The sequence below is a fragment of the Gossypium hirsutum genome, chromosome D02 (genome assembly GCF_007990345.1).
Source record: "Gossypium hirsutum isolate 1008001.06 chromosome D02, Gossypium_hirsutum_v2.1, whole genome shotgun sequence".
In the NCBI taxonomy this organism is placed as follows: Eukaryota; Viridiplantae; Streptophyta; class Magnoliopsida; order Malvales; family Malvaceae; genus Gossypium; species Gossypium hirsutum.
The window spans coordinates 30,123,683-30,148,320 of record NC_053438.1 but is presented as its reverse complement, the minus strand read 5'-3'; the positions used below and the strand labels follow the sequence as shown (position 1 = coordinate 30,148,320).

Sequence of the window (24,638 nt, the reverse complement as noted above, 5' to 3'; positions counted from 1 at the left end):
ACCAAAAATTATAGAAATTGAGTTAGTGATTGAATAAGACATGAAATTAAAGCTAAATGAGTCTATTTTCACACGAAAGAAGCATAGCAAGCAAAAGAGCTATATATTTTGAAATATTTGAATTTTAGTGAGACAGTGTTGAATTGATTTCGAAATCCCCTGTTCCGACTTTGGAAAATCACTATAAATTGTACAAAAATAATTATGGTTTGTAATTTACATGATTAAATTCCTAAATGAGTCTATTTTTAAGAGAAACAAATGAGAGAACCATCCAAAATCTGTACAATAAGATAATTCATTTTTAGTGAAGAGAGGTCAGAGATGTTGAGCAGTGAAATAGGGGTGACTTTAAAGAATAAACTGTACTAATTTACCAAGTCAAAAATTCTGAAAATTTTATGATAAGAATATATGTGAGTCTAGTATTGGGGAAAATTAATGGAACTTAATTTGGAGTTCTGTAGCTCCAGATAAAAATAATTTAGTGACTGTAACTTGACTAGACAGCTTTGAATTTAAATATAAGTGAATAGTGAAATTATGTATAATGCTATTTAAGCATGTTATATACATAAAGGATGTGGGATAGAGAGGAGGAGGAGGATAATAAAGTTTATGAATGAATTGTGTATAATTGGTTAAATGTCTGATTATAATCGATAAATGTTGAAATAAGAGTGATGCTTATATTGGTGCATTACTGGTCATGGTAAGCTCATGAGAGAAAATAAAGTTTCATAGCATATGCGTGTGGTATATTTGGCATGAAATGATGTCATGAGTGGCTCATGAATTAACTTATGTTGGTAAGTTGATGCATAATTATAGTATTCAAATATATACATATTTGTAATATTTTGCTATGTGATTCGGAGAATGGGGAAATAAATAGCATAATGAAAATTCGACCATGGTGCTAGTTTATGTTAAAGGAGTGTTTTATGGCATATCTTAAGTAATGGAATGTTATGAATTTTGAGATTAATTTTCTAGTCAAATAAATGACAAATGAATTGATTGCGTATTTGTAATTTTGACATATGTTTGGTATATGAAACGTAATAATATATGCTTAAATAAACTTATAGTATTCGAATGACATGGATTTGATGGTGATAAGATTCGAACATTGAATTCATGAAGCACAGGTGATGTATTATTGTTGTGTGATAGCTTGGTTCGAGAAATTGGTTAGGTAAATGGTAAGTGAAAGCATTTATGGATATAGAAGAAAATTTGGAGTGAATATGAAATTTAGCTCAATTAAATGATTTCATCAATTAAACATTGTGTACACCAGAATGTGTTAGTGAGTTACATATTTGTAAATTGACATTCAAAGTTTAGTTAGTGATATATGAAAATAACATGAAAAGATTTATGATTGTGATTAATATTGATTTTGACTTAAAGTGGATTCTGACTTAAAGTGGATTTTTCAATATTGGATTGATTTAACGGATATATTGAGCATATGAATGGGTATGTATTGGGTCTCGTAATCCCTAATTAGCTACTCGAAGATAATAATTTGAAAGTTTTTAATTTGGATGAAATTTTATAACTCGGTTTAATATGTTTATAAGTGTATTTATTCTGGTAATGCCTCGTACCTTATTCCAGCGTAGAATACGGGTAAGGGGTGTTACAATGTGACATCACCAGATTCGGCCTTAATGTTTAGGTCCTGTTTGGGGTGTTACACATGGTCTTACATGGGATGTTTCTTGTACTGCCAATGCCATATCCCAGATATGGTCTTACATGGGAGTTCTCATGGTCTTACGGGGAACCTCTCATCTCAGTGCCAACACCATGTCCCAGACATGGTCTTACATGGGACCTCTCATGATCTCAATGATGCCAATGTCATGTCCCAGACATAGTCTTACATGGGATCTCTTTACCCAAATATCATGACATTTGTATCCAATACATTCCTAATGTTTCAACGGGGCTTGTATCACTAATTCTCTGTCATCTCATACTTGAGTCAACATTAAATATTTTCATAAAATAAATACATAATTGCTGAAAAATAACAGCATTAATAATAATTATTGAAATATTGCATTTATTTACCGTAAACTTACCTCAATACAAAAATGTGATCAAATCTAACACTTTAGTCCTTAATTTTTTTCTTTCCCCGATCTAGCTCCAAATTTCGTACTTCTCGATCTATAATAGCAAATTTAGCTTATTTAATACTCACATTCATCAAAACAATCCTTGACTCAATTTTGGCAAAATTACAGTTTTACCCCTAAACTTTTGCATATTTACACTTTTTCCCCAAAGCTCGAAAATCAAAATTCATCCCATATTCTTATGTTTTATAACATGCTGAACATTTTTCCCTTCTATGGAAACATCGAATTTCCACTCTAACACTTACTTATGAACATTAGGTATTTTTACCGATTATGTCGTTTTACTCATTTTCACTTAAAATCACTTAGCAAAAGTTGTTTAGCATAATTTCAAGCTTCATATTCTACCATAAAACATCAAAATAAACACATTTCACCTATGGGTATTTTTCCAAATATAAACCCTAGGTTAAATTATTGCTAAAATGAGCTAAATTAAGCTACCGGGATTCCAAAAACGTAAAAAAACATTAAAAACAGGGCTTGGAATCACTTACTATGAGCTTGAGAAAGTGAAGAAACCCTAGCTATGGCTTCGTTCAAGTTTCAGCAGCAAGCAAGGATGATGAACACAATTTTTACATCTTTTTCCCTTTTAATTCTATTTATTTTTTTGAGATGGTTGTATTTGTTCAGTAATGCCTTGTAACCCTAATTTGGTGATGGATATGGGTTAGGGGTGTTACACGTGTGGACGAAAATAGGCTATTTTAAGGCCACACTTCTAACCCATATTTGATTTCAACCTAAACACTTCAAATTTCATACTCATAGGCCATAACAAGACCATCAATATAATCAAAACAAGCTTTAAACATGTCATATTATATTAATATCATAGCATATAAAATTTACCTTATCGATCAAAACACATATTTGTATACTTAAACCAACTATACTATACTATCTCATTCACTAATATGCCTATAAACTATCCATCAATTAACCACATCAAGCTTATATCAAGCATGATAAGACTACACATGCTTATATAAGTTGATTGGAAATATAAACAAAATGTAATTCATAATATTTACACAAACCAACTTTACTCAAAACCATTCCAACCCTATACATGCCATATAAACCATAGTGTATGTTACAAAAGCTACCAGAATAAGTTGGATAGTGTGACTTGATGTGCTGATTCGATCTCCCGACCTCACAATAATCTACAAATACATTAAACAACGCAAGTAAGCTTAATAAAGCTTAGTAAGTTCGATATGTTAAACGTAAATCTTACCAAACCTACTATAACAAATCAATTAAATAAAATCATTCAATCTAAACTTCCTGCCAATTACAACTTCAAATGATGAATACACTTATTTCAATCAATACCAAAAATAAAGAACAATTCTTCCAATGTCAATTACATAAGTCAGTTACCAAATCTTACCAAATCAGATAACGGCTTACGGATAAGAGTACATCGTTTTCAGAAGCCCGAAGGCTGACCAGAAGCTCATAAGAGCCAAACAAAAACGTATAAGGGTTGAACAGAAGCTCTTAAGAGCTGAACGGAAACCCATAAGGGTTAAACAGAAACTCAAAAGAGCTAAACGGAAACTCATATGAGTTAAACAAAAACTCGTGAGAGCTAAACGGAAAGTAAACACGAAAGTTTGTAACAAATGCTGAAGCTCGATTTACTTGGGTAATTTACTGTCATTTTCCTCCAATGCCGTCAATTCATCGAATGTTGAATGTACTCATGTCCCGCGTTCCATTTAATTTGAATATTCAATTCAATTTTATAACTTTAACAATATTTCACTTTTAACAATAGATATGAATAAATACATAATACCATTCACAAATTCAATATATATATTAAAGTTTAACCGTACGAACTTACCTGAGTTAAATTGTAAGATTTACAGAAGTTCAAGAACTATTCTGCTAATTTTCCTTTTTCACGAGTATCTACGGGCTCTTAATCTAAAATATAAAATTACTCATTCATTCGCATATATTTCAGTTCCAATTCACTTCACAATTAATACCCCTTAATTTTTCAAATTTACACAATTACTTAATTTTTCAAATTTACACAATTACCCCAACTTTTACAACTTTTTCAATTCAGTCTCTTAACTAATTAGTCTATCAAATGAACTAATTTTTCTTAATTGATAATTTTTCTAAATATTCTAGGCTATCATACAACCCTTGATAAACAAAAATTTAATACCAAACCCTAATATTTAATCTTTTCACAATTTGGTTCTAAAATCAACATCTAACAAAATCACTTTATAAAATCATCATACAACAAAATTAAAGCTCTAAATCCATGTTATTTCATAAAAAATCCAGTATTCATCAATGATAATTTTCAAAATTCTCAATAAAATAAAAAAACTAAGGTAATAGTTGGACCTAATTGTAAAAGTCTTAAAAACACAAAAATTACAAGAAAGAGGCAAGAATTAAACTCACATGAAACTAAAATATGAAAACTAGCTTTAAGAGCTATTCAATGGTGTTTTTGGATAGAAAATTGATGAAAAAACTGTCTAGAAACTTTTAGATTTTCAATTTGATATTTTTAATTGATGAAAAACGGGCAAATTTTAGTGGAAGGTGCCGCTACGGTTTGTGGCGAACTTGCTTTGGGAAAAATTGTACTAGTAGCTTATATGCCATGGGAAGGTTACAATTTTGAGGATGTGGTACTCATTAGCGAGCATCTAGTATATGAAGATATTTATACTTCTTTTCACATACGAAAATATGAAATTCAGACTCATGTGACAAGCCAAGGTCCTGAAAGAATCACTAATGAAATACTGCACATAGAAGCCCATTTACTCCGCAATTTAGACAAAAATAGAATTGTGATGCTGGGATCTTGGGTGGAGGCAAGCGATATTTTAGTAGGGAAATTAACGCCTCAGGTGGCGAAAGAATCATCGTATGCTCCAGAAGATAGATTATTACGGGCCATACTTGGGATTCAGGTATCCACTTCAAAGGAAACTTGTCTAAAATTACCTATAAGTGGGAGGGGTCGAGCCATTGATGTGAGCTGGGTCTAGAAAAAAGGGGTTCTAGTTATAATCTGGAAACGATTTGTGTATATATTTCACAGAAACGCAAAATTAAAGTAGGCAATAAAGTAGCCGGAAGGTATGATAATAAAGGGATCATTTCAAAAATTTTACCTAGACAGGATATGCCTTATTTGCAAGACGGAAGACCTGTTGATATGGTTTTCAACCCATTAGGAGTACCTTCACGAATGAATGTAGGACAGCCATTTGAATGCTCGCTCGGGTTAGTAGGGAGTCTACTAGATAGACATTATCAAATAACACCATTTGATGAGAGATGTGAACAAGAGGCTTCGAGAAAACTAGTGTTTTTTGAATTATATCAAGCCAGTAAGCAAACAGTGAATCCATGGGTATTTGAACCCGAATATCCAAGAAAGAGCAGAATATTTGATGGAAGAACGAGAGGCCCCTTTAAGCAACTTGTTATAATAGGAAAACCTTATATCTTGAAATTAATTCATCAAGTTGATGATAAAATACATGGGCATTCCTGTGGACATTATGCACTTGTTACACAACAACCACTTAGAGGAAGGTCCAAGCAAGGAGGACAACAGGTAGGAAAAATAGAGGTTTGGGGTTTAGAGGGATTTGGTGTTGCTCATATTTTACAAGAAATGCTTACTTATAAATCTGATCATATTAGAGCTCGCCAAAAAGTAGTTAGGACTACGATCATTGGAGGAACAATACCTAAACCCGCATAACCTAATTGGGAAAATAATTCCCTTATTCTAATAAACTACTAAAAGATAAAATAAATTATTCCTAGAATATCTCAAATGATTTATTCTAATATTTATCTACCTAGATAACTTTAAAAGATATCCCCAAATATATGGGTTTCACATATTTCAACACTCAACCCATTTCACTTACTAAAATCTCAGTCAAACCTACTCAACACTTTTCACTTACTAAAATCTCAATTAAGCCATTTAACCAAATAATAGATAGTTCCATACTAATTCACATTTCAAATACCAAAACATATACACTAAATGCATTCAAATCACACCTTTCATTATGTATCAAGTTATCATTTATCAACATCTAACATATATTCAAAGCATACCAACTTCAAATGCAAATATTGCAAAACATAATTACATGCCTTATCAACAAGCAATAACCTTTCATACCATATTAACCAAATACAAACCTATTTACCAAATTACTTTCATTTGACCAAAACATACATCATTAGTATAGCACAGATACAAGCATAAAAACATAATTTATAGCAAGAAGACCTTAATAGGTACGTGCCATTAACTGACAAAAGAAATTTCACTAACATTGTTGAGTCATGGATTATAGTTGGATGCTGATGTAGATAAGAGAATCACGATTGAAACCTTACCAGTACACAAAAAACAAAATCGTAGGCTAATACTAAATCCAATGATATTTTTATAATTCAAATGTTATAATGCAACTCAATTTAATATATGACATTTAAAACAATAACAAACATTATAATAATTTCATCATTTATAACATATAAAGAAATCTTATTATGTTCTATTAACTAATTTGACATACATTTCATTCACAATCCGAATCATTTTGGTCATTTATTTCAATTTCATTCCAATCTTCCGAAATTATAAACCCAGTGTACATAATTTCTCATAGAAGAAATAATTTCGTATATCAATATCCATTTCACTTTTTAATTCCCTATAAACTTGATTTGGACTCGAACGGATACATGGATCCAACCAATCATACCAAATTGGCACCCAGTGCCTCATAGGTATAATTGAAGTAAAAGTTGTACCCAACACTCATTGACTCGTAGTCGAAGTAACCCATACTTAATCTATCCTATGACATGCCAACTATATCCGTCTCTGCTCGAACAGTTAATAGGGTAACAATTGTCCAATTATCCAATTTCACATATAGTTCAATTTCACAATTCATCAATTTAATTTCGTCATTCATTCATCAAATCACATGTATCATAATATGGTTCAATCCAATTTAAAGTCAATTTTACATTTGCATGAAGTTACAATATTTTCAATTTTATTTAATTTAGTCCTCTATCTTCATACACATTCAAAACATATAATTTCACTTCAAATTATCAATTTTAGCTCACCTCATAATCTTACCATGCAACACAAAATAGAATGTGACAATCAAAGTGATTCGAATTATAAAAATACAAATATTAAACTTTGAGCTATTCGTCAACGACTTTAGCTTTCCCTTTCCCTATTAAGGAATCTGAGTTAACGTTAGCAATTAAAGCTTCAAATTTAAAACCCTTATGGCCGAAAGTTTCTTCCCCCTTACAATGGAGAATCGACTGCATGGATGATGAAGAGAAAATGTTTTCTCGTTCTCTCCCCCATGCTAGTTTTATTACTTCATAATTTAATTAAGTTAATTTTTTATAACATATAAATAGTTACATACTGTCCACTATTATTTCTAAAATGGTATAATTTCCACTTTGGGTCTTAGTCCATGTTCTAATTAAAATTTTATAGCAATTAAATTTTTACCATTTTTACAATTTAGTCCATATACCTTAAGTAATCACTAATTAAACAAAATTACCTATCCAAATTTTAATTCACCTATAATATAACATCGTAAATATTTAATAAAAAATTTACAGACTCGGTACAAAATCAGGATTTCAAAACCACACCTTTTGACACTACTGACTTTTAGGACGTTACACTAAAAGTAAATGATATTTGAAATGATTAAATAATTTTTTATATTAGAATTTATCATATCCATAATGTATATGAAAAATAAATATTTTACATATAAAATTTATATATAAAAATATATATAAAAAATTAGTTGATGTTTTTAAAAATAAAATATATTTAAAATAATGATATATAACAATATATTTTCATTACATCCACAATGTAAGTGAAAAAAATATTTTACATAAAAAATTATATATAAAGAAAAATATAAAAAATAAGTGATGTTTTTAAAAGATAAAATATATTTAATATAATAATATATATATATAAAATATTTCCATTATATAATTACATATTTATTATTTTTTATATAAAAAATAAGTTATTAAAAAATAAAAAAAAAAACTTAAAAATATGTTTATTAATTATTTTAAAAAAACTTAAACTAACCTTCATTAAAAAAAAGGGTAAACTATTAAAATAGTCACTTTTATTTACTTCAGGTTACATTTTAGTTACTTATGTTTGAAATGTTGCGTTTCAGTCACTCACGTTATTGCGTTGTAACATTTTAGTCACTTATTCATTAATTGATATTATCAGTGTAACGATAAGCTAACGTAGCACGTTAAATCATCATTTCAAACAAAAATTTTAGGCTTATTTATACAATTGGTCCCCTTATTTTTTTGTTTTTAACAATTTAATTTTTTGTTTCTTTTATGTTCTTTTAACTTTCTTTTTTTTTTTCTTTATTTTTCATTCTCTTATGCTTCTCCCCTGTTTTTCTCCCTTTCCCATTTTTTAAGCGTAATTTTCCTATGTTTATCATTTGTTAAACATAGTTTTAACAAATTATAGTCCACAAATAGAAAACATAAAAAAACTAAAAAACAAAAGGAGAAACAGAAGAGAATGAAAAATAAAGAAAAAAAGGAAAGTTAAAAGAACATAAAAGAAAAAAAATTAAATTGCTCAAAATAAAAAATATAGGGGCCAATTGTAGAATTTAACCTAAAATTTTCGTTTGAAATAATGATTTAACGTGCCACGTCAACTTACCGTTATACTATTAACGATAATTAACGGCTCAATGACTAAAATGTTACAATACGATAACATAAGTGACTAAAACGTAATATTTTAAATATAAATGATTAAAATATAACATGAGGCAAATAAAAGTGACAATTTTGATAGTTTATCTTTAAAAAAAAAAACACGAGAGGGGACCTATAGTAGAAAATGCAAGCATTAAACGCTTTTTGTATGACAAGCTTTTGATTCAAAAAATGATAAATAATGTAAATTTTCACTTATTTTTTATTAGATAAAGAAAAATAATCCAAAACCCTTACATAAATAAAGGGGTTTCTCAAAAGATAAAATCCGTAAAAAGTATCACTATACGGCGGATGTACGTAGTTGAACAAATTTAATTTGTTGTATAGGGTATAGCAAAATTCAAGGGAGCCCTAAAACAGGGTGCTTCAAAGAAAAAGAATCCATATGTTTGGGGCTTTGGCGGGCAATTGTCTCCACTCTCCACTCTTCACTCTCATCCAATCCAGTTTCCAGGTGCACAGAAACCAAACTTCATTCTAAATTCCCCCCCTTTTATGCTCCTACTTCTAAAGACTATTTACTCTCTCTCTCTCTTTTTTTTTAAAGAAAAATTAATTTCCCACTATATTATTTCTTATTTATGTGTTTTTGCTGTCTCATTTATTAGGGTTGTATTTTTCAAATGGAATGTGAAAATTTTCCAAAGGAAAAAGCTTAAAAAGAATGTTCTATTTTTGGTTAAGAGCATCTATGTTTTAGTTAAACCCTTGGATGGTGATTGCGGATGCAAATATTGTCTTAGTTAAGAGCTTCTATGTTTGAATTATTATTTTCTCTGATGCCATTGACGGAGGTTCAATGTAATGTTTTTTTATTTTATTATTTTAATGAAAGATTGAAAAAAAATATTTTGGAAAGAATTTATTTCATTGCAGGCTGAAAATTCTTTTCCTTTTTTGTTTTTCATTCCAGTTATTTCGTTTAATCATGCCATTTCCATTGCAGGAGAATTGATTTCAATCGGCTTTCTGGTTAAATTCATCTTTGAAGGTTCTTGTATGCATATATCATAATAAGAGAAAAGGAATGTTGCTATGAATTAATGGCGTGTTTTCATTCTATGAATCTTCGCACTCCTTGCTTATGGACGAGTCTACCTTGCATTCGGAGACACTTCTCAAGGAATCTGAAGGATGGAAATAAATTATTGAGTTTTAACAGATTATATGTGATCCGCCCTTCACCATTTCAAACCCTGAAGGTACTGCTCAAGAATGTTTGTAGGGCAAGAAGAATAAGAACCTTAGAAGAGTTTTTTTTCTCTTGTTTATTGGCTGCATATTCTTGATTAGAAAACAGTGTCAGTTGTTTGAATTTTAGTTAGGACAGTATTCTCATTTATGCATATAGCCCATTATTGTATCTTCAGTGACCCTTTAGTAGATTTTGGTTCCAGACCAATCAATACATTCTTGTAGGAATGCTGTTGTTACTATAATTACAACGTTTGAACTTAGCTTTTGGAACTGAAATATACCATTTATGTGGGAAAATGAGTATACATAGATTGCCTGCAAACATAAAAATAGTATAGTTAAATAGCATGCATCATGTTGGTGGTTGATGGATTGCAAATGGGTTTTTTTGCTTTTGCAGTCTTTTTATTTTTATTGTGGGAGATAGTATGCATATCCTACAGGGAGATTATGTAACTTTTTCTTGATGTTTTTCATGCACTTTTTCTTTGACAGCAGTACTGTAGCTTATCTGGTAACTTAAGTTCTACTGTACCTGGTGATCATGCAATTCCCCATGGGAATGCAGTGATTTCTTCGAAAAAGGAACAAATATTTCACCAAGAGGCAGCTCTAGGGAGAGCCAACCTTCAAGAAACTGTGGTGAATGCTAAATCCTCAAATGGTAGAGTAATGCTTATTGATGGCACATCAGTCATTTATAGGGCCTACTACAAACTTCTAGGTAATTCATGCCGATCATGTTTTCTGATTTTCTGTAAAGGTTTTTGTTTTCATCATATTGGAAGTACTGTTCCTTTTGTTATCTTCTTTTCTGCTGCTAGTCTTAGGTGTTTCCTTGTTGCTGCCTGGTTTTCGTTTTTGGTGTCAATGGGTAAATTATTTCTTAAATTAAACATGAACAAAACAAAAGGCTTAGGTATATAATTCGTTTTCTAAAAGTGTAGTCGTCATAATAACTACCTTCCAAGTTCCGACATAATTATTCTTCTTTGTGCCTATAACTGGGTATAAGTTACTTTTACAAATAACTTTTCTCCCTATCATGTGTCTCTTATGTTACACTGATTTTACTTTTTACTTTATTTCCCCCCATGTTTTCATGTAATGTTGGGAGTAGCAAAACTGCACCATGGGTACCTATCACATGCTGATGGCAACGGTGACTGGGTTTTAACTATATTTACAGCTTTATCACTTGTAAGTTATACATGCGTCATTAAGGGAAGTACTTTGTTTTACTTTCTATTGTATTTATGCTGAAGGCATTCATTTGATGTAGTTTCATTGTTGCCTGCTATCTGTTTTACTTATTCATTGGTAATACAGAATATACAATGGAATTATGGGATTTGCTGATATATGCATTATTTTCATGATGGAAGTACTTGATTCTTTGTTAAACTATCAGAGGTGGCATGATTCTTATCAGTGGTTCCAGAAGATCTGGATGTCACTTTTTACAGGCTCTGTTTCATGGAAAATACTTTTCCATGGGAAAATGTATTTCATAGAAGGCATTTTCCTTAACAGATTATTTTGCTCTCCTTTTTAGGCAACTCTGTTTAAAGTATTTTATATTGTTTGAAAAATAACAAAAATCTTGAAATTTTATATACTTGTTCAGAATCTTTTTAAGATTTTAATTTTCAATTTTTTTGTATTGGTTAAGGCATTTCTAATTATTGTTATCTTGCAGATAATTGATGTTCTGGAATTTGTTCCTTCACATGTAGCGGTATATATGCTTTTTATTTTTCCGTTTAATTGTCTTGTTTTTTCTTAACATTTTTAGAGATGCTTGTCTGTTTACTTCTCCATTGTCCCAGATTGGCTTGAAGGCATTACATTTTGTATTAGAATTTGGAAGTTCTGTAAACAAATGGAGTCTGACGTTATTGATGGAAAGGCATAAAGACATTTTCATTAATAGGAGACATTTCTATATTAAATTTTCTCTCGCTAATAAAAAGAAGAAAAGATCCATAAAACTGATAAAAAATATTTTCAAATATTGTCTGTTTGGGCTATATTTATAACCAGTAGCAAACTATTTCACTAAATGTAGGGGCCACTGAATTTTTATAGAAGAAAGCACTTTTAATCTCCAACTGATGTTGTTTGATCTTAAAGTTGAAATCTGTCTACATTGCCTTCAAGGGAGTAGCAAACTGAAAAGTTTATGATTTATCAATCATTAATAACATACTAATTTGGTTTGTCTCACTGGCTGTAAACTTGATTATTATTCTAATAAAGCATGTTTTTTTTTGTATGTTAGTATCCTGTCAAAAATTAATTTTTAAGTACTTGCTGATCTACCATGTTAGTATACCTATAGCATTTGATTAGGTAGAAATACAGATATTTTGGTCTGATATTCATACATAGGATTAACTAGTTTGATGAGTTAATTGAGTTACAGTTTTTTACCTTATACTGCCGTTAAGATTGCCTTTAGAGCTTGTATAACATAACAATGTGTAGTTTTCTTTTCTCTTGAAAAGGAAAAGGCTAAATGGAAAACTTATATGAATTTCTTCACATGAAGCTTCTTAATTTTAAGTACAAATGTGTTAAACTTATTACCATCCATATGGCAACAGAAAAACAAGGAACTTAAAGTAATGAACTTTATGATTTTTTTTCCCACTAAATTAACACAAATATATGGAGTATATGTTGACTATTCAGTTATTTTTTCTCTTGGAAAGTTGTTAATTGCATAACCTGCATGGTCTTTTAAGCTGTATCACTGGAATTTTCTTTCTTATGGCTTTGTGCTAGGCTGTCCATAGGTATTCCTTGCTGTGATTTTATAGCTTGTCATTGCAGTTGTTTTGCATTTTCACTTTACTGTTTATATAGCTGTATAATTTTCCAAATACAGTGTTTCTTATGCATTTCCCCCCTTTCTCATGCAGGTGGTGTTTGACCATGATGGTTAGTTTTAAAAATTCAGTATTATTGTTTCCTTATATTACTTAATTTATAAATCACTGTATGTGTGGCTCTCATTCCAACAGATAATTTTACCTTTTGTCCTTATAAGCGTGGTTTATTACTATTTAAATAGATCTTTGAGCTTTTGGAAATGGATTTTAAATGGAACTGATTTTAACTAGTTTTGCTCTTGTTGCCCTGGTGAACATTTTCCATACTTAATCTACTTTTGTTTCATATACATTTCTGTTGATGGTAGGAGTGATCATGTTAAGTCTTGGGGAGAAACCTGAACTGGACTAATCAAATTGGCCTGAATTAAACATATTTCTTGAAAACCTAACTAAAAGAGTGAAAATTGGTTCAGTACTTACCACTATTTCTTGAAATTTCCAAAATTATGATAAAACAGTACACTTTCTTGTTCTATTTCATAAATTATATAAAAAAAACATGTGTGACAATTTTGTGCTGTGGGTTTCATTAGGTTGATCATGTTTTAATAATACTACCTAAATCTAACTGAAGGCTAGAAAAAAAAAATCAAATACATTTGATCTGACCTATCTAACTTATATATTTTGTTTCTGTTTCTCCTGGTCCTTTTCTTTCCTTCTTTCAGGAACCCAAATTTAAACAATCTAAAGCATAGGTTCCATTGAGCTAGTGGACTTTTATGCGAACATCCTGATATGCACTAATGCCTGCTGTTAACCTTACTTGCTCTCTTCTTTTGTGCTATCACATGCTTGTTTAGTTTTTCAAATTCTGTTCAATTCCCTTTATTTAGTCTTTAAGGCATCAGTTGATGCTGACTACCAAAGAAGGGCTAGCTTTATATCAAAATCCGTTTAAACATATAGAGTATCAATTATACTTTCTTCATTACCATTTATTTCTCCAAGGAACATTTATGCCTCTAATGTTGCCTGTGCAAATCAATATTTCCTACTGGGATTCTGAAATTTGTAATTTTTCTTAGCTTAACAGAAATATGTTTTCTAGTGCAGTGCCACTTTTGAAAGATTTTAACAAGTCATTTTTCTTTTTGTTGTGCAATAGGTTTGTGCTTTTTTTTATCCAGTACTTCTGAAGTACTCAGATAAACGTTGGATCCCTAATCAAAATTTAACTTCAAAGCAGTCCTAATTTTAAATAATATTAAGTATGGCATTACAAATTAGAAACATGTTGTTGGATGCTAATTTTTTTGAGTTATATTTTTCTTTATATGTATCTATTTTGCTTTCATATACACATCTACATAGGTATGAAGCTTGTTCTCATAAGCGTATTTGTATGAATTCTGTTGTTCAAATATACTATTGGGAAATACCAAGTTTATCCTCAACTTTCAGATTGTTGGCTACTCGGGGATGAGATCTGTTTAGAAACTCTGACTAATCTTTGATGCTCTTGAGAAAATTTTTTGGTTTCAAATGTCTTAGTGATTGTTGGGATAGTTCATATAGAAGTTCTCATGTTTGATCCTAATGTTAGTGCTAGGTGTTATGTAAGTATAGTACCAGTTTGAAATGTTCCCCGTCTCTCTCGCACTCTCTCTCACCTTTTAGCATGTTGATGTCAAGGGATTTGGAAGTCATTCGCCCACACTTCGGTTGAAAGCCCCCATTAGTTCTTCACTACCTTTGACTATTGAGCATAGACAATACATTTTTTTGAGCTCGTTTTTGTGCCTATAAGCACTATTATATGCTAAAAAAAACTTTGTATACTTATGTCATTTGTAGTGTAAAAGTCGTTTAGCTTAAATTTATGTATGAAGATCTGAAACTCTTTCCAATCTTAATATTGTTTCCTAGAAAATATATGCAGATTTTGAATTCAATTGGATGTATCATTTAATAAAAGAGGTAGAAATTTTGTCTAAGACGTTTCCTGTTTTTGCTCAAAATATTGCTTAAAAACTGATGAAATCTGAATCATTTTGTTCATTGAAGTTTTACAAACCACTTCAGCATCTCTAAGATGCCCAATACGATCAAAACGAAACCTTTTAATGTTATTTGAAGCTACTGTGGATTGCTATGCACCTGAATTGATTTTATTTTTGGGCGCTTTATGCTCTTTATGTGCTGGATATGATCTAGTATGGTGATCCCTTTTGTAGTCAGTGGCATGGAGTTCCGTGGCTTCTGAAGCTCTTCCTTTAAGTAATTTTTAATAAAAAGGACCTCTTCTTTTCAGGAATTCCATTTGGTCATACATCTATTTCTTCAAAAGAAAATGTCATGGGAAAAGGTATGCTTTTTGATGCAATTTTTTTTCAATTGTGTGGTCAAATTGCTGACATAGACTGATCTCATAGAAATGAATCGTGAAATTTGGGATAGTATGAGTCTGCGAAACTGGATAAGTTATGATGAAGCCTTGTGGGTGTAACACAAGCAAAGACACATTACATATGTGTATATATATATCATACTGGAGGCCTGATCTTCCATGTAAAAGTAAAGGCCAGATCTTTAAGTCCTTGGTTCTTTCAGATTGAGGGGGTTTTGCATGTCGTTAGTTGTTTAAAGTGAGAATTTTGAAGTCCAATATGCGTATTATACCCCATCCATCAACTAGAAACAAAAACTTAAATGAATGAAATATAATCATATAACCACTTCTGGTTGACTATGACTGCCTAATAATTGCACTTTTTTTCTTCTTTTCAAATATAAATACCAATAATACCACTCTAATGATTTCCTCACTCTCTTGATATCTTGTAAATTAAAAGTCCTGTCAGTTTACTTTTACTATCATTTCTGCTTCTGCTTCACAAGCAGGTTTCACATGGGAAAGCTTATTTCCAATTTGTTTGACAATCTTTGACAGGTTTCTTGCTTCTATCCCTATTTCTCCATCAAAGAACTAGTAGTCCGTTTAACTGTGGTTATTTAGAAAGCAACATGTTACGGGCAATACTATGTCGGCTTTAACTTCTATCTTTAGGAGGTTTCTCACATTGGAATTTAGGTTTAGTTGAACTTGCTATGACTGACTTAGAGAAAGACTTTAAGAAATAAGAATTTCTTGAATGAGATGAATAGACAGAGCAATTCTTGCTTAGTATAAATTCTCATTTACTTAGATTTAAAAACTAAAAGAATGCATATATTTAAGAAATGTGTTTGCTAATTAACAAATTTCCGAGAAAGTGAGGAAAAGCAGTGGCCATTTTAACCAACTGCTTGACTGTTATAATATGTAATTGATGGATTGGGGTCATTGTGAAGTTTAGGCATAACCATAGTTATCTTGATTGTGTGCTATCACATTTTCTATAGTGCTGCATTAGTCCTTTTCCCAGTCTCTGTTCGTATGATAAACAGGAAACCTCTGCTAACATGGATGATGTATGAGCTTCTGTAGAGAGGCGAAGCTAAACCATTAGGTCTGCCTTTCTAAGCTACTGTCTTCCTGGTCAATGACTTTTAGACCTAAAGTACTTCTGGGAGAGCCTTTTCTAATTGTATCACTAGCTTTATACATGGACTTATTTCTTATAAGAAGCATTAACTGATATAAAATATTGTCATATTCTGATCTAGGTTTCAACGCTTTATCTTTATTGTATCTTTTTAAGAGGCCTGCGATGTGGTCCTTTTTCCTATTTGCATCGGTGCATTTGACTCTTGTTAAACTTTCTTTTGACTTTAGGTATTAATTGTAGTATTTGCAAGTAAAGAAACATGCATTGTGTTATATCACTTTTTGACTGGAAATATACATATTTTCATCTGAATAAATGTCTGAAAACATATTATCAATTTTTGAAGGTTTAAATTTTCGTCATACTCTGTTTCCTTCATACAAGAGCAACCGCCCTCCTACACCGGATACCATAGTGCAGGGACTTCAATATTTGAAGGCATCCATCAAAGCTATGTCCATTAAGGTGATAGAGGTATAACTGATTAGACTCCAGAGATGCTTATGAATTTGTTGATCCTTTTGGTGTGTAGCAAGTAATTAAGAATTTAGTCTATGGCAGGTACCTGGTGTAGAAGCTGATGATGTGATTGGGACACTGGCTGCAAGGAGTGTTGATGAAGGGTTTAAGGTAATTTTCTTAAGACTTATTTGGGAAAACATGAGCATGCCCTTTGATATGGACTTTTAGTTTTGTTTGGAGTAAAAGAGGTTTCACCAGTTCAAAGGTACTTCCTTTCGCATGTGACAATCAGTTGTTCAATTTATTTTGTGATATCACATTTATTAATAACAATTATAAGAAAAAAGGGTGTAAAATTTCAAAATTGGCAATCGTTTTATTGAACATGCTTCTCTTACACGAATTAAGGAAAGACATATATTTACCTGATGCTGGAGCTATATTAAGAGTTTACTTTTTCAAAAGTTTGAAGTGGTCTGAAGTTTCTCTTGTTGACTCTCTGGTTACTTGGTAGCTACTGTTACTCCACTGATGACTTATGGTGGAGGTATGTTGATTGAAATAACTGGAGATGTTTTTGGCCAGTTTCAGTTTTTATGGTATTAAAATCTGTTTCTGTAAAAAAAAAAACAATTAGAATCACATTAATGATTTAAATTTTCAAAAAGTTAAGCATTTCAAAATAATTCTTGACGTTATATAATCAGTTAATGACAATTAAGCGATACCTTCTTAAAATGGCTGAATGATTAATGATATCAATGGAAATATTTCCTTTCTTTTAATCCTTGTCCATCTATATGTGAGTAAAGAGGTAGAGCATGTATATCACAATGGAATAGGAAGAAAGTAGTTGTCTTATAAATATCAGGGCTGAAGTCAACAGGCTTTGATTTTTGTAAATAAGTTTTGCTCATAGGGTTTGACTAAGTATTATGCAACCAAGAAATCATTTTATTAAAAATATCTATGATTTATTATTCCTAAGGACACAATTTTAGTATCATATAAATACTCAGTTTTTTAGTACTTTGCCTTTCTGATTAGGTGCTTTGGATTTAACTTTTTTCCTGACAGGTTCGAGTTGTCTCCCCAGACAAGGATTTCTTTCAGATCCTATGTCCTTCATTACGCCTACTACGAATTGCACCACGTGGCTATGAGTTAGTATACATTCTTTGATACATCATCTTTCTTAACCTGAATTGAAAAAGGGTAATGAAGACCTTGTTTTTCATATAGTGGGCAGCTTGCTTATTTCCATATATATATATGTATAAATATGTATAAATATACGTCTCTCTTTGTGTATGTATGCTTCTTTTGTACAAATTTGTGCTGTACATATGTTTGGGTATCCTAAAGGACTTTTGGTCTAGTATATGGGTTCTAAATATTTCTACAGGAGACTTTCTAATTTGGCTATCATTTTTGATGTGTGCGTACCCCTGCTAATGTAACTCTCAATGCTATATCTGAATTCATGGATATTGATAGATTAGGCTTATCCCTTGTCATTTGACTATTTTCCTCCTAAATATAGTGGAAGCTGCCAATTTGGGACAGTTAAAATATAAGTTTTACAATGTTATATCCGAAGAATCCTCTTGTTAGTTTTTTCATTTTCATTGTAAGTTATGATGATGTTATTAGTAATAAACTAGTAATTAAAAGTTTGACTATTTTTTACTAGTTTAGGTTCATTAATTATATGCTGAAAGTAGTTTAGGAAATTTGGTACCCATATCAAGATATTTAATTTTAGGCCAGAGCTATTTGGGGTTATAAAAGTAAAACTAGATGTGCACCACTATCTTATTTTCCCAGCAAATCTTGTTTTACCTGCAGATTATTCATTATAGAGTAGATTCCTTGACATCACACACTGGCTGTTTCTGTCAGTTGTTTAGATTATAATTTGATGGTTACTAGTAATTATATTGAGAAGTTGAACTGATAAAATTTAATAATATGTTGAAAATTCGGAACTTTAAGATATTAGTTATGGTCGTTTCTTCTGCCAAAGTTAACGAAGTTTGTTTTACTTTTCAGTTTTAGATTTTCTGCCTTGGTTCTTAAGTATCTGAGATTTCATTTTTATTGCTTTGCTTTCCCAGGATGGTTTCATTTGGAATGGAGGATTTCTCAAAAAGATATGGAGATCTGAAACCTTCTCAGTTTGTTGATGTAGTCTCTCTTGTGGGTGATAGATGTGATAATATCCCAGGTTGTCATAATATTAGTTTCAAATATGCTCAGTAAAATAAGAAAGAAAATATTCAACAGTTTTTGTCCAGCAATTTTTATTATTCCCTTAAGTTACTTCATGGCATGGAGAAGCACCAACAAATTGATTTGAGCAATATTTTTATACTTGAACCTGGTTCCTTTTATCTAGCCATTTGTAGAAGTTATACATTTTCTATTTATACATCATATAGAAGTTTAAAGTTATTTGTGATATAAAGCATTTCCTGTTTAAGTTTCTTGTCAAGTTTGCATTCACCATCTCTTGGATGAGCTATGTTTCATGTAAATGATTCATCTGGTTTTTGGGTGTGGAAATGTGAATACATGATAGAGATGGAGAGGATGGAAAGGAGGATTATCAAAGACCTAGGGCTAAGTGATGAAGAAGTAGGATTTGGATGTGAGGAATGGGATCTGGGAAGTATGGAGTAGGGAATACAGAATAGGATGTTATAATTATGAAATAACTAGTTAGAAGTGAGAACTAGGCTCTGGAATCAGAGCTTGAAACACGAGAGAGATGAGGTATATGAGAAGTCTTTTCCTTCCAAAATGATGTTTGGTTTTATTAACCATGAGGTCTCAGCTAGCTGTATATACTAAAAAAACTGTATTTAGGGTGATGGCTGGTGTGTAATTATGTAACTAGTGGAAGAGATGATGTCATGTGTGGAATGACCTATGGAACCTGCCAAGTTTCTTTTATTTATTTGTTTATTTATTTGTCACTTCAGGAACCTAAAATTAATTTAGGAATGACCATGCCACTTGTTGTGGGGTTAAACCTGTTATATTATTAATCATACCAGGAGGAGGTATTTGCTGGAGACCCTGTGAAATAAAGGTAAATTGGAAAATGTAATTGACAAGAAATAAGCGTATTCACATCTCCTATATGACAGGTTAGGACATTACCTGATTATTTTAGAAATACGGTACAGTGGAAATGGGACTAAGGACGTTTGGATCAAGGACATTGTATACACTTGAATCCTTCTTCATGATTGCTCAATAGAGAAAATAGTTGGTGCATGTTCATTGGTGTTGAGACTCTGGATTGGGCTTTTCTCTTTATTTGGAAGTGGATGTCCTATTCATTTTGGTTCAGCAGGGTCCTATATGATGGTCATGCCTGGAGTGAAAGCATAGCTTGTTAGTATTAGATTTTGCAGGAAGTATAAAATGGAGAAATGAAGTTCTTATATTTTTTCACTGCTTTGGCCGTGTACATATATAAAAGTTGGTTTCCAGAAAGGCACAAACTATAGCATAAGTCTGACATATCTGATTATAGTGGAAATTTTACGTGAATTAAAAGATTAGTTGCTGCATTTAATAGAGACTACGTTTTACCTTTTCTTGTGTTCGTATTTATGAGGCTTGAACGTTTTGTTTCTGAAATTTTGGATGCAACATGCATAGCTGCAGCGATAGAATGCAACTATGTTGTTTAGATAGAGTTTGGGTGAGTTGGAGTGGCTTACATTTTACCTGATGTTTTTTCTACACTACTTGAGCTTGAAAATTGAGTTCTTTCCAAGGTTAACATAAGCATGCTTATCTATTCATTACCTTGAATCTCACTACAGAATTTTCCATCCTAATTTACTTTTCAATCAGATTGCGCCTCAGATTATTGATGTCAATGCATTTTAAGTGCAGGAGTTGATGGAATTGGGAATGTCCATGCTGTTCAACTTATCACTAAGTTTGGTATGTTATTTTGTTAAGAACTGAAAATCTGCAGTTATTTTTCTATTAGATGAAACTATTCACCCCTTTTCATGTTAGTAATGAGTATGCTAGTCGTCCTGGAATAATAATGAACAAATTAATAGTTTTATTTCACCCTGGATATAAGCAAGGAAGTTGGCGTTGTTTCACAGGATTTGAGCAATGTTTTAAATTGTCGTTTCTGGAGGTTCTGTTGGGTATATGATGCCTCTGGGTGACCTTTATTTGATAAATGTTGATCCTCTGCTAGTTTTATGTTTCTATATCCTTTTGATGGGTTTAGCAAAATGGCTGTCATATGCAAAACCAATTGAATGCCTCATTCTATTTGTATTTATACTCTTTAAGAATATGAGAATCATTTGTATCTTCTCTCTTTTGTGAGTTACATTCCTATCTTCAAAGATGCAATATCACCATGATTTGTGGCAAGCCTTGAGCCACTACTAGACCAAGACATAGCTACCAGTGGCAACTGATAATTCCTTGCCAGAATAATTTAATCTTCTTTTACCTGGTTCCATTGAAAATATAGGAGGAAAAAAAGTACAGTTGCCTGAGTAGCAAGTGAAAACTTCATAAATGCTCTTCATGTCTTGTCACCTAAATGGAGTGAAGTACACTTGTGAATATAATCTTTTAGTATTAGAAAAAAATGTACTCATCATATATCTGGCTGAGCATACACATGGAAAATATATATGCCCTATCAAACTAGATATTTATCAATTTGTGTATGAATAAAAGATATTGGTATGGAATGGGTTATGGAATAATCTATTATGATAGCTATTAGTATATGTTTTCCTTTTATGAGTAATCATTTGTCAAATTACAGCATACTTGAGTCAATTGTTGATTCCAGCACGTGCTTGGATTGTAGAGATTTAGAGAAGCTTCTATGTCAATGCTAATAGATTTATGCTTCTTCCCCTTGGAAAAGTTAAGAAATAACGTTAACACTGGTTTTAATACTGTTATTGAAGTTTCCAACTTGTGCATATACTGATTGTAGCATGTTTGTGGATATTGGAACCCATATGACTATCATATCAATCTGTCCAATTAATCATCCTTGAAATACTGGTTTCAACTTAATGTGATATGGACCATTTCATGCTCTAAAGATTGTAGATATGTTTTTTTCAAAACTGTCTTGTGGACTTCATTATGCTCTAATTTTCTAATATTTTATTTTAAGTACATTAAATTAGCTGGGGTTGTGCTTTTATATTTGCTTTAAAGCTACCGGTTTTCATGCATTGTGTATTCTCTTCTATTCTATGCCATTGTTAACTTTTTTCCTAATCTGTTTTTGTTTTGTTGTATTTGTTTATGATCTTTGTTTGTAGGCACATTGGAGAATTTACTGAAGTGTGTTGATGAAGTTGAAGTGGACCACATCAGGAAGGTAGAATAAGCTCAGGATGAAAATAAAATGAATATGTGCATGCTACTAAAAGATTGTTTTATGTACAATCTTTTGCGGTCAGATGCATTATATTTAAGTTGGGTCAATTGCATAAGCACAAGTTGTAGACTTGGTTGGGGTGTGATTTGAATATATATATTCAAGGACGTCCTGATTCCCAATAATTACATAAACTGGCCTATAAATGAGGTTTACTTGGACCAATTGTTGTTTCTGTTTATTCAATCATTCATTTTCAGGATTCATTCTAGTTTTGAACCTAAATCGGCTCTAGCATGTGAGAAATTTTGATCTTATGGGTTAAGTTCTAGCCACATATTAAGAGCAATTACTGCCCTAAAGCTGAAGCTGCTAGAAATGATTCTTAATTTAGGGTCATGTTTGATGGGTGAGTTAGTTTGTTGATATAAAACTTCTCCTTTTTGAAAGAACAGGTTCAAATAGTTTGTTTTAAACTTCTTGAAGATCTGTAAATATGAAAGCATTATGACCTAACATGGATATTCTGAACTACGTGCTTTTTTCCTTGAGGTTAATCAAAAGACTTTTCGTGAGTTTATATAGGGAGGGACTAATTATCCTGAATTCACAAACAACTCCATGGTCCATACTGCATTATGGTGAATAGTAGTTAGTCTTACCCGCAAAGGGAAATCTCCTTGTTGCCAAAGTAGAAACTCTAGATTCTCATTCTAGAATTTAACATAAGAAGACATTTCGTTCTACTTGAGGTGGATTATCATTTTGGGATTTGATGGAAGAAAATGAGGCGTGGTTTCCATTTATTGCTCTGTGAGAATCTTCTGCATGCTTGCTTTGATGTTTTAAAAGTTTAATTTTAATGTGAAATAAGGTTCCTTAGCCTCCTCTCTCTCTTTTTTTATTTTTTTCTTTTATGTTATATATTATAAGTCAACTGACGAACTAAAGTTCTATGTAATGTTTTGCAGGCCTTGATAGCAAATGCTGATCAAGCCGTCTTAAGCAAAAACTTGGTGATCTTTTCATCCTGCTTGTGGACAACTAGCATTGAAGTGATTACAAGTTTCTTTATCTTATGCATCTATCCTGACACTTGAAGTTTTATGTTATTGTAGGCAATGCTGAGATGTGATCTTCCATTCTATATGGTACCATTTTCCACCAGAGATCTCACATTTAATAAACCCGAGGTTTGTGGACTGATTTAGTTTCAAAAGATTTACACTATATATACGATTTGCTGAAGTTCACTCTTGGATTTGTGAAAAATTGGCTATGACTGGCATATGATGTTGTAGACACCTGAATGTTGCATGTTTGGGAACATTTGCATTGCATGATATATTCATATTATATCATAAAATGGAGAAACATTAAAAACTGTAAATTATGATGGTTGAAAACAGGACAATGGGGAGAAATTCACGAGCCTTTTGAATGCCATAAGTGCATATGCAGAAGGATTCTCAGCTGATCCAATTATCAGAAGAGCGTTCTATTTGTGGAAGAAGCTCGAACCACCTTGATTTTTGAGATTCAAGTTATCAAGGGAAAGAGGGCCAAGAAAATGGCACTTTTTCTTTTGTTTGGTTGAGTGTATAGAACTGCAAAAACAGGAAGAATTAAAGTGAGCTTAGAATTTAATTCAACTATTAATGTAATTATTCATAAGATATTAATTTAATAAATTTAGAATTTTAATTTCTATATTTCTACAGTTTTTTTCCTTTTATCTTAGCTATAATCGTCTTTGTTAAAAAGAAAAGAAAAATGAACTCAGATATGGTAGAATCTGTGGTGTTTTGCAATGCGAGTATGGCTAAGGTTGAATCGATTGGAGTTATGGTTCAATTGGATCAACTAGATGGTTTAACCACTTCAAAAAAAAAAATAATTTAATAATTATTGAAAGTAAAAATATTAAAAGCTAAATAAATACATATTTAAAAAATAAGGTAAATATAAGCCAAAATGTGAAAAAAAAATTCCAAATTTGTTTTTGTTTAAAAAATAATAAAAACAAGCGTCTCATTTGGTTGCTTTGTTATTGGCGTGTTGTGTAATTTTAGTAAAGTAAATTATGATATTTATCAACTTACATAAAAAGTAAAGTATTTAACAGGTTGTGACTGGGCTATATTTTTTTTCCAATTAAATAAATTATTTGAGT

The 24,638-nt window shown here is 31.3% G+C and overlaps 1 protein-coding gene across 4 annotated transcripts; it reads left to right on the top strand.

Annotated features, from left to right (window-relative positions):
- Nucleotides 1–9,229: 9,229 nt before the first annotated feature.
- Nucleotides 9,230–24,173, top strand: LOC107910270 (DNA polymerase I). 4 transcript variants are annotated; one of them, XM_016838066.2, is made up of 16 exons: nt 9,230–9,477; nt 9,970–10,225; nt 10,719–10,944; nt 11,341–11,420; nt 11,920–11,958; nt 13,145–13,163; nt 15,372–15,425; nt 16,955–17,082; nt 17,170–17,238; nt 18,148–18,233; nt 19,188–19,297; nt 20,983–21,033; nt 22,407–22,465; nt 23,437–23,481; nt 23,584–23,658; nt 23,875–24,173. In XM_016838066.2, the coding sequence occupies exons 2-16, from the start codon at nt 10,067–10,069 to the stop codon at nt 23,992–23,994; spliced, it is 1,320 nt and encodes a 439-aa protein (XP_016693555.1). In that variant the 5' UTR covers nt 9,230–9,477; nt 9,970–10,066; the 3' UTR covers nt 23,995–24,173. The 4 variants fall into 4 exon arrangements, with proteins under 4 accessions (XP_016693555.1, XP_016693552.1, XP_016693557.1 ...); XM_016838063.2 differs by having other exon boundaries at nt 9,254–9,477; nt 10,716–10,944; XM_016838065.2 differs by lacking the exon at nt 9,230–9,477 and adding an exon at nt 9,633–9,824 and having other exon boundaries at nt 10,716–10,944.
- Nucleotides 24,174–24,638: the final 465 nt, after the last annotated feature.